General features: G+C 44.2%; 1 protein-coding gene across 3 annotated transcripts in view; it reads left to right on the plus strand.

Moving 5' to 3' along the window:
* The window catches only part of PLEKHB2 (pleckstrin homology domain containing B2), a 71,004-nt gene that overhangs the window by 26,802 nt on the left and 27,479 nt on the right, over positions 1 to 16,723 (plus strand). For 2 of the 3 annotated variants that reach the window (XM_069727794.1, XM_069727793.1), the window contains exon 2: positions 6,424 to 6,471. In XM_069727794.1, coding sequence (XP_069583895.1) covers positions 6,435 to 6,471 — 37 coding nt within the window. In that variant the 5' untranslated portion in view covers positions 6,424 to 6,434. Of the gene's footprint in view, positions 1 to 1,032; positions 1,171 to 6,423; positions 6,472 to 16,723 lie in introns of those variants that run through there. The other variant, XM_069727792.1, reaches the window with a different exon arrangement.

Here is a 16,723-nt window from a genome sequence, read left to right on the forward strand (position 1 = left end):
ACATGACATTGATAAGAATAGTTTACGTTGCTTTACATTGATTTTGGACAGTGTCTTGTCTAGCCTCACACCATTCTGTTGATTAGATCGAGCTTGTTGAGTAAACTAATTCAATGTTTACTGACTAATTTAAGAGAGTTAAGTCATTTTTCTATCCACATTTGTATGAAGGGCAATTGTCCTTCTCTTACCCCCATTTTGCTTTCTTTTGCAGACCCCTAGCCCTTACTATGACCATTATACAGCATCAAAGTTCGGGTCCCCATTAACTTGTATTGCGTCTGGGGTCAAGTTGGGACACAAGCAAAACTTTTATCTCAAGCTCAGGCCGAACCTGGTGAACTGAACTTCCAGGGGTTTGCTCATCGCTAGTAGAAAGCCATAACTGCAGTGCTGGTTACCGGTAGGGATACCCATGAACAAGTCAAGGAAGTTGTACATTGCCTAACTTAAGTTTAGAGAACTGGCACCTTGTATTAACCCTGGTGCTTTGTTTCAAATATCACCCAGCTATTCCCTTAATATTGCCATAGAGTAATAGCAAAACTCAAGCTGCCCATGTATATAACCTAGATTGCACTACGTTCTCCATTATGACAGAAATCGAAGTGAAAGCAAATACCATTTTTGTTTTCTCTTTACTCCCTTATAGTGCCATTAATTCTCAAAATCTAGATTCCCTATGAGAAAATCTTTGTAATGTGGTAGGATACTAGAAAACTCGGAGTAAACCCATGCAAACACAGGGAGGACAGACAAAAGCCTTGCAGATGTTGTCCTTGGTGGGATTTGAACCCAGGACCCCAGGGTTCTAACAAACCAAGTGCTAACCACTGAGCCACCAATATCATTCTAGCTACTCTGAAACCATCTCCGTCTACGTTTTTGAGTTACATAAGTACGTAGGTACCTGATGTTAGTTTCCCATGGTGCAACCTCCCCCATGGGTGCCAACTGTGTCACGTAAACACCCAGCCCAACAACAGAAAAATCTCCCTGGCTTCCAAGTTATTATTTGCCTGGCATTAGGTTATTTTCTGGCAGACGTTCATTTCTACGGTCTTATTTCAGCTTTCTCCAATACATTGTCATAAAGAAGCATCATCGATATGAGCAGCAAACCGGCACCGGAAGACATTGATTTTGCACTGAGCCAGAAAAAGAAAAAGGGTATGTGGTCTGTGGCACGGCCTGCACCGGCAAGTTACATGTTATTAGTGGTAGATAATCTGGATACAGGGTGTATCATTGTTACTGGGGGCATTACTATAGGGGATATAAATGTAACAATCAACCTTACAGACCCCCCTACTAAATGAAAGCTTCAGGGTATTAGCTGGTTGTTACGCAATGATGGATAATTACACGAAATTTTGCTCAATTCTTTATAATCAAGGAAATACTGATCTCATTTTAGACGAGCAAACAAAATAATAAAGCTGGCCATAAATTGTACACCCACTTTGCTGGCAGGTTTAAGGGGGGCATTGGACAGAGATCTGATGCAAGATGCTGTGAATACCCCATATGCTGATGGCACATAGGCATATATACCGTATATATACGGTACGATCAAAAACCAGCGGGATGCAGGGCGACTGTCCTAACCATTTATTGATTTCCAGTAGGAGTTCTGGGGCCCTAGGAACAATAATAATAATTTGCCACAATAGTTGTGATCTAGGATACCCTTGTTTATTTCTTATTGCAGTAGATGTATGTTGGTCTTATACCGACCAGCAGAAAAATCTATGTCATGCGTAGCAACAGTCTGTGTCCCAGTAGACTACTTAAATCTCCAGGGTTCTCTATGTTTTCCAACACTTTATTATAATTTGTCACATGAGTTATTAAAGGACCTAACAGAAAAGTGAAAAGATTTTTATTTTCTCACTTGTCGTCCATTATACAATACTAGATGGCAGCCCGATTCTAAAGAATCGGGAGTCTAGAATCCATATATACTTTATTTATTCAAATGTAAGAATAATACAATTAATAAATAATAGTAAGAAAGAACAAAAATAATAGGCAGTATATGGAGAAAACACCAAACAAAAGTTCAAAATTGGTGTGAAAATGTCACTGAACCACTTCACAACTAAATATATATAGTTTTGGTAAATGGTATTATCATTTTTTTGACGAAATTCGGCAGGAGCTTGAAGAGCAACGTCACTGGGCCCGCCTCCACGCAGTAGAAACTTGCTGTGAGGTAAAAATTCAAAAATCACACCAAAATGGCGGGCGGAGTGTGTCACAGTACGGCACGTTTCTGATTGGTCGCTCGCAGCAGGCGGCAACCAATCAGACACTGGACACTGTTGACGTCACTTATCTCCGGACATTATCTCCGGACATTATCTCCGGACATTAGCTCCGGACATTAGCTCCGGACAAAGCCACGGAAGTTGGCACAAATTGCAGGAAGTAGTATTCTAGGCAATTATATATTAGATACATATATCTAATATATAATTGCCTAGAATACTACTTCCTGCAATTTGTGCCAACTTCCGTGGCTTTGTCCGGAGCTAATGTCCGGAGCTAATGTCCGGAGATAATGTCCGGAGCTAATGTCCGGAGCTAATGTCCGGAGCTAATGTCCGGAGCTAATATCCGGAGCTAATGTGCGGAGATAATGTCCGGAGATAATGTCCGGAGCTAATGTGCGGAGATTAATTGCCTAGAATACTACTTCCTGCAATTTGTGCCAACTTCCGTGGCTTTGTCCGGAGCTAATGTCCGGAGCTAATGTCCGGAGCTAATGTCCGGAGCTAATGTCCGGAGATAAGTGACGTCAACAGTGTCCAGTGTCTGATTGGTTGCCGCCTGCTGCGAGCGACCAATCAGAAACGTGCCGTACTGTGACACACTCCGCCCGCCATTTTGGTGTGATTTTTGAATTTTTACCTCACAGCAAGTTTCTACTGCGTGGAGGCGGGCCCAGTGACGTTGCTCTTCAAGCTCCTGCCGAATTTCGTCAAAAAAATGATAATACCATTTACCAAAACTATATATATTTAGTTGTGAAGTGGTTCAGTGACATTTTCACACCAATTTTGAACTTTTGTTTGGGGTTTTCTCCATATACTGCCTATTATTTTTGTTCTTTCTTACTATTATTTATTAATTGTATTATTCTTACATATTTTTTTTTACTCAGCATCTATTCATTATTTACAGGATCATTTACAGTCTCCTATGATACAGAATTGCTATATATATATATATATATATATATATATATATATATATATATATATATACAGTATATATATAATTGTCTAAGGGTTTTTCTGTCTGTCTGTCTGTCCTTCTGTCACGGTTATTCGTTCGCTGATTGGTCTCGGCAGCTGCCATGTCATGGCTTCCGCGACCAATCAGCGACGGCCACAGTCCGATTAGTCCCTCCCCTGCACTCACTGCCCGGCGCCCGCTCTGTAATCCCCTCCACTCACCGCTTACACAGGGTTAAGAGCAGCGGTAACGGCCCGCGGTGTAACGCACTCCGTTACCGCTGCTATTAACCCTGTGTCTCCCCAACTATTTACTATTGATGCTGCCTATGCAGCATCAATAGTAAAAATATGTCATGTTAAAAATAATTAAAAAAATTTAAAAAAAAAAACCTGCTTTACTCACCCTCCGCCGCCTTTCCCGCTCCTCGCCACGCTCCCCGGACCGCTCCATTGCAAGCGGCAGCTTCCGCTCCCGTCCGAGCGCTGGTGTGCGACAAGGACCTGCCGTGGCGTCAGTCATGTGACCGCGACGTCATCATAGGTCCTGCTCACACCAGCCCTGGGACGGGACCGGAAGCTGCTGCTTGCAATGGAGCGGTCCCAGGAGCGTGGTGAGGAGCGGGAAAGGCGGCGGAGGGTGAGTATAGCAGGACTTCAACGGGCTACAGGTGAGTATATGTTTATTTTTTATTTTTTTTAAGTCTCTATACTACGTGGCTCTGTGCTGGCCAATATACTACGTGCCTGGGCAATATACTAGTGGCTCTGCTATATACTAAGTGACTGGGCAATATACCGTACTACGTGGGCTGGGCAATATACTATGTGGCTGGCCAATATACTACGTGGCTGGGCAATATAGTACGTGGACATGCATATTCTAGAATACCCGATGCGTTAGAATCGGGCCACCATCTAGTGTATCCATAAAAATCTAATTCTATACTGTTGCTCTGTATGGCATACTAATTTTTTTTTTTTTTAACGTATCCAGAGACTATAGTGAGTGAGTCTCATCCGATTTATGGGAGAAACTAGATCATGTTGTGAGTTTTATCACATGCAGAATTGGTCAGTAAAAAAAAAATGTCTCATTTGCACTGCCCCATTGAAAACATTGGTCCGAGTACTGTCCGTTTTTTTTCACAGTCAGCACTCGGACCAAAAATATGGTCAAGTGCACAAGCCCTAAGAAGTGAGAGAATGAGGATCATTTGTATTTTTTAAAATAAACTTTTTTCTTTTTTCAAAACTGTGCAAAGGATTGATGAATTGTGCTCAAAATAATGGGTAAAAAATGCTCTTTTTCAAGCATTATTTTAGAGCAAAGACAGAAAAAGTAAAGTCGCAAAACTCCTTTAAAAAATGCAAAATAAATGTATAGATTTCTACAATGTATCAGGCCACTTATCTCATCTAGACTGGGTACAGTTGTATATTAGGCCTCATGTAGATGCAGGGGGTTAACTATAATGTGACCATGGGTTGGGGGGGGGGTGGAGGGGCAAAAAGTCCTTTTGTCCCATATTGGAAAACCTGTGATAGCTGGAGACCGTGTTGGAGATTTTGCATTGGGGCCCACAAACTCTAAGTTACACCGCTGTTCAGATGTCTGTTTTTTTTTTTTTTTGCATACGATCAAGTGTTCAATCTGATTTCACCATTTGTGTGACATCTGTATTTTTGTAAATGTTGATAATGGTGAGGAATTGAACTACAAGTAACAAACTGTAGCATTTAGTGCTTGTCATATTTGCATAACACTGGAAAACCATTTTAAGGCTTTATTCACATCACATTTTTTCTTTGTTTAGTGAGTATGCAGGAAAGCCTCAATATGCATCAATATGCATAATAAACATGTCCACGAGTGGTACTGTCCCTTTCCCCACACTCACGCAGGAGGTTAGATCAGGCGATTAGACCTGATACACTGAGAAATCTGCTCTAAACTAGGGTGGGGCATGTAGTGTTTTTTTTTTCTTTTCCTTTGAATGTTTCTACTTGGTTATCATTGGCCAGCAACATACAGGGGGAGAAGAACACACCCCCAGTGAAATCTCTCTAATAACACCCACTTTGACTTGACAAAAATATAACAATAGGAGCCAAATACTTTGATTTGCTAATGCCGCCACACTGAAGAGGCAAAATTCTGTGTCCAGCCTCTTGGAATACCGTCGCAACACACACACACACACACACACACACACACACACACACACACACACACACACACACACACACACACACTAAACGCCATAGACATCCATTTGCGCGGTATCACCTGCGGAACACCGTCGTGAACACGCCACCACCGGGATCAGCTGAATGATTCACTGACTGCCGCCATCTTTGCGCAGGAGGAGCGCATGTTCAGTTTTAATGTGACTGCCGCTATCTGTCTGCACAAAGATGGCAGCGGTATGATTTACTGCGCCTGCGCAAATTCCGCAGTGAATCATTCGGCTGATCCCGATGCGCAACATGTCTACAGGCAGAGGAAGCCGGTCACATTAAAGGGGTTTTCCCACGAACGAAAGTTCATTTTAAAAATTCTCTGCCTCTGACCATGTACAGAGCATACCACATCTCCTGGGTGGGGGAGGAAGCAAAAGACAATACTGATATTACAGCAGGGGATCACAGAGGATGTCTTTTGTCAGGTAAAATATTTCATTGACTGTTTTTAAACAATATTTTACCTCACAAAATGTATCCACTGTGATCCCCTGCTGTAATGTCAGTATTGTCTTTGAGGGGAGAACACAGCATAGGAAGGAGAGAGACAGCAGACAAGGGAGCTAGCACATGGGGTAGACAGGTCAAAGAAGAAAGCACAGACGGGAGAAGTCAGCACATGGGGAAAGAGAGAGTGGATAGGTGGGTGAGCACATGGGGGGAAAGATTCTCAACGCTGCAAAGCCTGCCCCCATCGTGACATTACCGCCCTCTCGATGCCTCCATCTAGATAAGTATAAAACACTATGATGGCCAATAATTATTTTTGACGTGTGTCCCATTAAAAACAAAAAATCTTTTTTTCTACTAAATTAATGTATTTTATGTTTTGCGATCTTAACGTAGCGGTGAGATGTGGTGGTCTGATCTGTCTTCAGCTTAATTTGACATAAAGTAAATCATTTATTCCTCACTTATTGATTTTCTTTTTTTTTTCCAGAAGTTGAAGACATGGCTTATATAAAAAGTGGCTGGCTTCTACGGCAAAGTAAGTCATATGAAATCTGCATTTTGAGGCATCTTTACAAAAGGAGTAATTGTTGTGTTATAACCGGTATAATTATATACTAGAGGTGGAACAATTGAATATTTCATGTGTGGGTTGTTTTTTTTTTTCCTTACACCTTTTATACACATTTTAGTCTATGTTGGCTCTTAGGGTTCATTTGCAATGTGCAATGTGCAGCATTAAATGACTGACCACTAGTGTTGAGCGATACCTTCCGATATCGGGAAATATCGGATCGGACCGATACCCCAAAAATATCGGGTATCGCCGATTCCGATACCGGAAACCAATGCAAGTTAATGGGACACAAATATCGGAATGAAAATAAACCCTTTCTTTCCTTGCACATCCAGTTCGGGAGGGGGGGGAAGAGTATGGGCGGTGCGTGGACGGAGACTGTGCGGGCCTCTCGGGGGTCTGTACGGGCCTCTCTGGGGTCTGTGCGGGCCTGCCGGGGCATGTACGGGCCTCTCGGGGGTCTGCGGGCCTGCCCGGGTCTCTCGGGGGTCTGTGCGGGCCTGTCCGGGGGTCTGTACGGGGCTCTTGAGGTCTGTGCGGGCCTCTCGGGGGTCTTTGTATCTGTGTGCAGGCATCGTCCGATGGGACTACAATACTACATACATACAAACATACATACATACATACATCCAACCATACAACATATATACATACTACATACATACAACATATATACATACTACATACATACAACATACTATATACTACATACATACAACATACTACATACAACATACATACATACTACATTCATACAATACATTCATACAATACATTCATACAATACATTCATACAATACATTCATACAATACATACATATAGACATACAGTACATATAACATAGAGTACATACTCACCATCACTTGTCACTTTGATACCCAAAGCCAGTGTCATCTGTAAAAAAATATTAAAATAACAAACAACCAATATACTCCCTAATCCGCAGAAATCCACGAGTGTCCCACGATGATTTCACGTGGAGAACAGCAGCATCAGCTGATGCAACCGCTCTCTAGGGGCTCCAGGAATACAATGACGGGAGGAAGGTATCCTTCCACACTGTATTCCTCCGCCGCTGTAAAAAAACAGTCCCTAGTCTCACTTTTGGCATTGCTGTGTGGGAAAGTCCCCACTCAGCTTATTGACGACTCTCCTTTATTAACCCGACTTAATGTCACCTTACAATAGCAAGGTGACATTAACCCCTTATTACCCCATATCCCACCGCTACACGGGAGTGGGAAGAGAGGGGCTAAGTGCCGGAATTTGCGCATCTTACAGATGTGCCATTTCTGGGGCGATGCAGACTGGTATTTGTAGCCGGGGGGGCCAATATCCATGGCCCCTCTCTAGGCTATGAATATCAGCCCGCAGCTGTCTGCGTAGCCTTTCTGGCTATAAAATATAGGGGGACCCCACGTCATTTTTTGGGGTGAGGGGCCCCCTATTTTAATAGCCAGTAAATTTCTTCTCTTACCCTTGGGAAAATAAAAAATTGGGGACGAAAAGATCATATTTGTGAAAAAATATGATTTTTTTTATTTTGACGGCTCTGCATTATAAACTTCTGTGAAGCACTTGGTGGGTTAAAGTGCTCACCACACATCTAGATAAGTTCCTTAGGGGGTCTACTTTCCAAAATGGTGTCACTTGTGGGGGGTTTCAATGTTTGGGCACATCAGGGACTCTGCAAACGCAACATGGCGTCCCATCTCAATTCCAGTCAATTTTGCATTGAAAAGTCAAACGGCGCTCCTTCCTTTCCGAGCTCTGCCGTGCGCCCAAACAGTGGTTTACCCCCACATGTGGGGTATCGGCATACTCAGAACAAATGGCACAACAACTTTTGGGGTCCAATTTTTTTCTCTTACCCTTGGGAAAATATAACAAATTGGAGCTCAAGTAATTTTTTTGTGAAAAAAAGTTAAATGTTGTGTTTTTTTTTTAAATATTCCAAAAATTAATGTAAAACACCTGAAGGGTTAATAAACTTCTTGAATGTGGTTTTGAGCTCCTTGAGGGGTGCAGTTTTTAGAACACTTGGTTATTTTCTATCATATAGACCCCTCAAAATGACTTCAAATGTGATGTTGTCCCTAAAAAATATTGGTGTTGTAAAAATGAGAAATTGCTGGTCAACTTTTAACCCTTATAACTCCCTAACAAAAAAAAAAATTGGTTCCAAAATTGTGCTGATGTAAAGTAGACATGAGGGAAATGTTACTTATTAATTATTTTTTATGACATATCTCTGTGATTTAAGGGCATAAAAATTCAAAGATGGAAAATTGCAAAATTTTCAAAATTTTCGCCAAATTTCCGTTTTTTTTCAAATAAACGCAAGTTATATAGAAGAAATTTTACCACTATCATGAAGTACAATACGTCACGAGAAAACAATGTCAGAATCGCCAAGATCCGTTGAAGCGTTCCAGAGTTAGTTATATGAAAAAGTTTGGGCACCCCTATTAATCTTAAGGTTAATGTTTTATAAAAATTGTTTTTTTTTGCAACAGCTATTTCAGTTTCATATATCTAATAACTGTTGGACACAGTAATGTTTCTGCCTTGAAATGAGGTTTATTGTACTAACAGAAAATGTGCAATCTGCATTCAAATAAAATTTGACAGGTGCAAAAGTATGGGCACCCCACCAGAAAAGTGACATTAATATTTAGTAGATCCTCCTTTTGCAAAAATAACAGCCTCTAGTCGCTTCCTGTAGCTTTTACCATTCCTCTTTACAAAACAATTCCAGTTCAGTTAAGTTTGATGGTCGTCGAGCATGGACAGCCCTCTTCAAATGATCCCACAGATGTTCAATGATATTCAGGTCTGGGAACTGGAATGGCCATTCCAGAACAGTGTAATTGTTCCTCTGCATGAATGCCTGAGTAGATTTGGAGTGGTGTTTTGGATCATTGTCTTGCTGATGAAAGATCCATCCCCTGCGTAACTTCAACTTTGTCACTGATTCATGAAGATTATTGTCAAGAATCTGCTGATACTGAGAGGAATCCATGTGTCCCTCAACTTTAGCAAGTTTCCCGGTGTCAGCATTGGCCACACAGCCCCAAAGCATGATGGAACCTCCAACAAATTTTACTGTGGGTAGCAAGTGTTTTTCTTGGAATGCTGTGTTTTTTGGCCGCCATGCATAACGCCTTTTTGTATGACCAAACAACTCAATCTTGGTTTCATCAGTCCACAGGACCTTCTTCCAAAAAGAAATTGGCTTCTCCAAATGTGCTTTTGCATACCTCAGCCGACTCTGTTTGTGGCGTGCTTGCAGAAACGGCTTCTTTCGCATCACTCTCCCATACAGCTTCTCCTTGTGCAAAGTGCGTTGTATAGTTGACCGATGCACAGTGACACCATCTGCAGCAAGTTGATGCTGCAGCTCTCTGGAGGTGGTCTGAGGATTGTCCTTGACTGATCTCACCATTCTTCTTCTCTTCCTTTCTGATGTTTTTCTTGGCCTGCCACTTCTGGCCTTAACAAGAACTGTACCTGTGTTCTTCCATTTCCTTACTATGTTCCTCACAGTGGAAATTGACAGGTTAAATCTCTGAGACAGCTTTTTGTATCCTTCCCCTGAACAACTATGTTGAATAATCTTTGTTTTCAGATCATTAGACAGTTCTTTTGAGGAGCCCATGATGCCACTCTTCAGAGGAGATTCAAACAGGAGAACAACTTGCAAGTGGCCACTTTTAAGTAGCTTTTCTCATGATTGCATACACCTAGCTATGAAGTTCAAAGCTCAATGAGGTTAGAAAACCAAAAAAAGTGCTTTAGTAAGTCAGTAAAAAGTAGGTAGGAGTATTTAAAACAAGAAAATAATAAGGGTGCCCATACTTATGCACCTGTCAAATTTTGTTTGAATGCAGATTGCACATTTTCTTTAAGTACAATAAACCTCATTTCAAGGCAGAAACATTACTGTGTCCAACAGTTATTAGATATATGAAACTGAAATAGCTGTTGGGAAAAAAAACAATATTTATAAAACATTAAGCTTAAGATTAATAGGGGTGCCCAAACTTTTTCATATAACTGTATAACCTCATAAAGGGACAGTGGTCAGAATTGTAAAAATTGGCCTGGTCATTAACGTGCAAACCACTCTTGGGGAGTAAAGGGGTTAAAGATAGAAGTGTCATTATAATGCTCCCGAATAAAATAATTGCCCCTCACTATATTGTCTGCATAAAATATGACCCCCACATTGTCCCTCTTATTGTACATGCTTTTTACACTGACCTCTCCTTTCCATACCGGCCCCCATTTTCACATTGTCCTCTCGTACTGTGTCCCCCCCTATAGGGCCCAGTATTTATACTGTACCCTCTCCTCACACTCCCCCTCCTTGGTATACTTTCCCCTCCTGGCTGTGCCCTTACACTGTCCCCTCATGCTACACATGCACACATTCCATCACCCTCACTCACCATACTCTGTCCACATATGTTTTCACATCGCTACTCATACTGTCTGCATACATTCCCCCTTTTGCCCCACATACGGTCTGACCTATCCCCCATACTGTTTCCTCATACATGCCCCCATTCCCCTCTGTTTCCTCATACATGCCCCCCATTCCCCCGTACTGTTTCCTCATACATGCCCCCATTCCCCTGTTCTGTTTCCTCATACATGCCCCCCATTCCCCTGTACTGTTTCCTCATACATGCCCCCCATTTCCCTATACTGTTTCCTCATACATGCCCCCCATTCCACTGTACTGTTTCCTCATACATGCGCCCCATTCCCCCGTACTGTTTCCTCATACTTGCCCCCCATTCCCCTGTACTGTTTCCTCATACATGCGCCCCATTCCCCCGTACTGTTTCCTCATACATGCCCCCATTCCCCAGTACTGTTTCCTCATACATGCCCCCCATTCCCCCGTACTGTTTCCTCATACATGCCCCCCATTCCCATGTACTCTTTCCTTATACATGCCCCCCATTCCCCTGTACTCTTTCCTCATACATGCCCCCAATTCCCCTGTACTGTTTCCTCATACATGCCCCCATTCCCCAGTACTGTTTCCTCATACATGCCCCCCATTCCCCCGTACTGTTTCCTCATACATGCCCCCCATTCCCCTGTACTGTTTCCTCATACATGCCCCCATTCCCCCGTACTGTTTCCTCATACATGCCCCCATTCCCCTGTACTGTTTCCTCATACATGCCCCCATTCCCCTGTACTGTTTCCTCATACATGCCCCCCATTCCCCCGTACTGTTTCCTCATACATGCCCCCCATTCCCCTGTTCTGTTTCCTCATACATGCCCCCCATTCCTCTGTACTGTTTCCTCATACATGCGCCCCATTCCCCCGTACTGTTTCCTCATACATGCCCCCATTCCCCTCTGTTTCCTCATACATGCCCCCCATTCCCCCGTACTGTTTCCTCATACATGCCCCCATTCCCCTGTTCTGTTTCCTCATACATGCCCCCCATTCCCCTGTACTGTTTCCTCATACATGCCCCCCATTTCCCTATACTGTTTCCTCATACATGCCCCCCATTCCTCTGTACTGTTTCCTCATACATGCGCCCCATTCCCCCGTACTGTTTCCTCATACATGCCCCCATTCCCCCGTACTGTTTCCTCATACATGCCCCCATTCCCCTGTACTGTTTCCTCATACATGCCCCCATTCCCCTGTACTGTTTCCTCATACATGCCCCCATTCCCCCGTACTGTTTCCTCATACATGCCCCCATTCCCCTGTACTGTTTCCTCATACATGCCCCCATTCCCCTGTACTGTTTCCTCATACATGCCCCCCATTCCCCCGTACTGTTTCCTCATACATGCCCCCCATTCCACTGTACTGTTTCCTCATACATGCGCCCCATTCCCCCGTACTGTTTCCTCATACTTGCCCCCCATTCCCCTGTACTGTTTCCTCATACATGCGCCCCATTCCCCCGTACTGTTTCCTCATACATGCCCCCATTCCCCAGTACTGTTTCCTCATACATGCCCCCCATTCCCCCGTACTGTTTCCTCATACATGCCCCCCATTCCCATGTACTCTTTCCTTATACATGCCCCCCATTCCCCTGTACTCTTTCCTCATACATGCCCCCAATTCCCCCGTACTGTTTCCTCATACATGCCCCCATTCCCCAGTACTGTTTCCTCATACATGCCCCCCATTCCCCCGTACTGTTTCCTCATACATGCCCTCCATCTCCCCCTATGCTCTTCACTTTGTGTCCTCAAATCTCCCCCACACATTAAATCCCCCCCCATCCCCACTACAAATCTCCCCACACAAAATAAATAACCCCATCTCCACTCCAAATATCACCCCACACATTAACCCCTTCCCGACCTTTGACGCCACGTAGGCGTCATGAAAGTCGGTGCCAATCCGACCCATGACGCCTATGTGGCGTCATGGAAAGATCGCGTCCCTGCAGATCGGGTGAAAGGGTTAACTCCCATTTCACCCGATCTGCAGGGACAGGGGGAGTGGTAGTACAGCCCAGGGGGAGTGGTAGTACCCCCCCCCCCCCCCGTGGCTACGATCGCTCTGATTGGCTGTTGAAAGTGAAACTGCCAATCAGAGCGATTTGTAATATTTCACCTATTATAACTGGTGAAATATTACAATACAGCCATGGCCGATGCTGCAATATCATCGGCCATGGCTGGAAACACTAATGTGCCCCCACCCCACCCCACCGATCGCCCCCCCCAGCCCCCCGATCTGTCCGGTACACTGTACCGGCTCCCCGCCGTCCTGTGCTCCGCTCCCCCCGTGCTCTTGTCCGCTCACCCCCGTGCTCCAATCACACCCCTGTGCTCCAATCACCCCCCCTGCACTCCGATCCACCCCCCCGTGCTCCGTTCCACCGCCCCGTGCTCCGTTCCACCCCCCCCGTGCTCCGTTCCACCCCTCCCGCACTCCGATTCACCCCCCCCCCCCACCCCATCATACTTACCGATACTGCCGGGGTCCGTCCGTCTTCTCCCCGGGCGCCGCCATCTTCCAAAATGGCGGGCGCATGCGCAGTGCGCCCGCCGAATCTGCCGGCCGGCAGATTCGTTCCAAAGTGCATTTTGATCACTGAGATAGATTATATCTCAGTGATCAAAATAAAAAAAATAATAAATGACCCCCCCCCCCTTTGTCACCCCCATAGGTAGGGACAATAAAAAAATAAAGAATTTTTTTTTTCCCCACTAATGTTAGGCTAGGGCTAGGGTTAGGGCTAGGGTTAGGGCTAGGGTTAGGGCTAGGGTTAGGGTTTCGGTATGTGCACACGTATTCTGGTCCTCTGCGGATTTTTCCGCTGCGGATTTGATAAATCCGCAGTGCTAATCCGCTGCAGATTTATGGCAGATTTACCGCGTTTTTTCTGCGCATTTCACTGCGGTTTTACAATTGCGATTTTCTATTTGAGCACTTGTAAAACCGCTGCGGAATCCGCACAAAGAAGTGACATGCGACAGCGATTTTTGTTTACCATATGTTTACATTGAACTGTAAACTCATGGGAAACTGCTGCGGATCCGCAGCGTTTTCCGCAGCGTGTGCACATACCTTTAGAATTAGGCTATGTGCACACGGTGCGGATTTGGCTGCGGATCCGCAGCAGTGTTCCATCAGGTTTACAGTACCATGTAAACATATGGAAACCAAATCCGCTGTGCCCATGGTGCGGAAAATACCGCGCGGAAACGCTGCGTTGTATTTTCCGCAGCATGTCAATTCTTTGTGCGGATTCCGCAGCGTTTTACACCTGTTCCTCAATAGGAATCCGCAGGTGAAATCCGCACAAAAAACACTGGAAATCCGCGGAAAATCCGCAGGTAAAACGCAGTGCCTTTTACCCGCGGATTTTTCAAAAATGGTGCTGAAAAATCTCACACGAATCTGCAATGTGGGCACATAGCCTTAGGGTTAGGGTTGGAATTAGGGTTGTGGTTAGGGGTGTGTTGGGGTTAGGGTTGGAATTAGGGTTATGGCTACAGTTGGGATTAGAGTTAGGGGTGTGTTGGAGGTAGAATTGAGGGGTTACCACTGTTTAGGCACATCAAGGGTCTCCAAACGCAACATGGCGCCACCATTGATTCCAGCCAATCTTGTATTCAAAAAGTCAAATGGTGCTCCCTCACTTCCGAGCCCCGACGTGTGCCCAAACAGTGGTTTACCCCCACATATGGGGTACCCGCATACTCAGGATAAACTGTGCAACAATTACTGGGGTCCAATTTCTCCTGTTACCCTTGTGAAAATAAAAAAATGCTTGCTAAAACATCATTTTTTTTAGGAAAGAAAAATGATTTTTTATGAATAAATGTTCATTTTTTCCTTCCATGTTGCTTCTGCTGCTGTGAAGCACCTGAAGGGTTAATAAACTTCTTGAATGTGGTTTTGAGTACCTTGAGGGGTGCAGTTTTTAGAATGGTGTCACTTTTTTGGGTATTTTCAGCCATATAGACCCCTCAAACTGACTTCAAATGTGAGGTGGTCCCTAAAAAAAATGGTTTTGTAAATTTCGTTGTAAAAATGAGAAATCGCTGGTCAAATTTTAACCCTTATAACTTCCTAGCAAAAAAAAATATTGTTTCCAAAATTGTGCTGATGTAAAGTAAACATGTGGGAAATGTTATTTATTAACTATTTTGTGTCACATATCTCTCTGGTTTAACAGAATAAAAATTCAAAATGTGAAAATTGCGAAATTTTCAAAATTTTCGCCAAATTTCCGTGTTTATCACAAATAAACGCAGAATTTATTGACCTAAATTTACCACTAACATGAAGCCCAATATGTCATGAAAAAACAATCTCAGAACCGCTAGGATCCGTTGAAGCGTTCCTGAGTTATTACCTCATAAAGGGACACTGGTCAGAATTGCAAAAAACGGCAAGGTCTTTAAGGTCAAAATAGGCTGTCATGAAGGGGTTAAATCCCCCATCATCACTCCATATTCCCCCCCACACACATTAAACCCCCCATCCCCATGACAAATCTCCCCCCACACACATTCAATCCCCCCACACATTCAATCCCCCATCTTCACTCCAATTCTCCCCACACACAATAAATCCCCCCATCTCCACTCACATTAAATCCCTTTCCCACAATAAATCCCCCCATCTCCACTCATATTAAATCTCCCCCATCCAATAATAAATCCCCCCATTCCTACTCACATTAACTCTCCACCCTGCACCTTCGTTGTCTTCAGCTCCACTGGAGCACTTACCACCGATCTGCGTCTCTGCCTCTGCTCTGCTGCGCGGGCGAGTGACGTCAGCAGCGTGATCTCATGACCTGATAACGCTGCTGGCATCGCTCTGACCCAGCAGTCAGAGCCTCAACTGTACTCGCATCTCAGATGCAGTATAATTGAACACTGGGAGCCGGCACGCTGCAGCTTCTCTGTGCCGGCTGTCAGCTTGACAGTCGGCACAGAGAACAGCTGACTACCAGTCCAGGGGGCAGCAGAAAGCAGCAGAAAGCAGCCGCCGGGGTAGACACTGCGGCCCGACTGCACCCCCCTGTCGGCTGCGCCCGGCTGCCCCCCCCTAGATACGCCACTGGGGTTGGGGCTAGGTTTATGGTGTGGGTGTTATGGTTGTGGTGTGGGGGTTAGGGTTGTGTTGGGGTTAGGGTTAGAGGTAGGGCTAGGGCTGTGTTAGGGTTGTAGTTAGAATGGAGGGGTTTAGATACATCAGGGGGTCTCCAAATGCAACATGGCTCCCTCTGCCATGCGCTCAGACAGTGGTTTTCCCCCACATATGGGGTATCGTGTACTCAGGAGAAATTGCACAACACATTTTGTGGTCCATTTTCTCCTGGTACCCTTGTGAAAATAAGTTTTGGTCTAACATAAATTTTTTGTGAAAAAAGTAACATTTCATTTTTTTCCTTCCACATTGCTATTCTGCTACCCTTTGATACCTACTGTTACTGATAATACATGTCTGCATCTGCTTACTCTTCACATGGATCAATTTAGTCTAAGTATTTCATAAATTGTATGAAGCATGTGTTATGCCAGCCATCTCCTTTCTGCAGTTTCTCTCCCCTTTTAATTATGTTTTTATAAACTTTTGTTGAATTAAAGATCTATTGTGTTTTTTTTTTTTTTTTACATCCGAGTACAGTCTGATGTGTCACATGCACTCATAGGCTTATATGGGTGCTCGTGATCAGATTATCGGATGCAC

The sequence above is a fragment of the Ranitomeya imitator genome, chromosome 5 (genome assembly GCF_032444005.1).
Source record: "Ranitomeya imitator isolate aRanImi1 chromosome 5, aRanImi1.pri, whole genome shotgun sequence".
Lineage (NCBI taxonomy): Eukaryota > Metazoa > Chordata > Amphibia > Anura > Dendrobatidae > Ranitomeya > Ranitomeya imitator.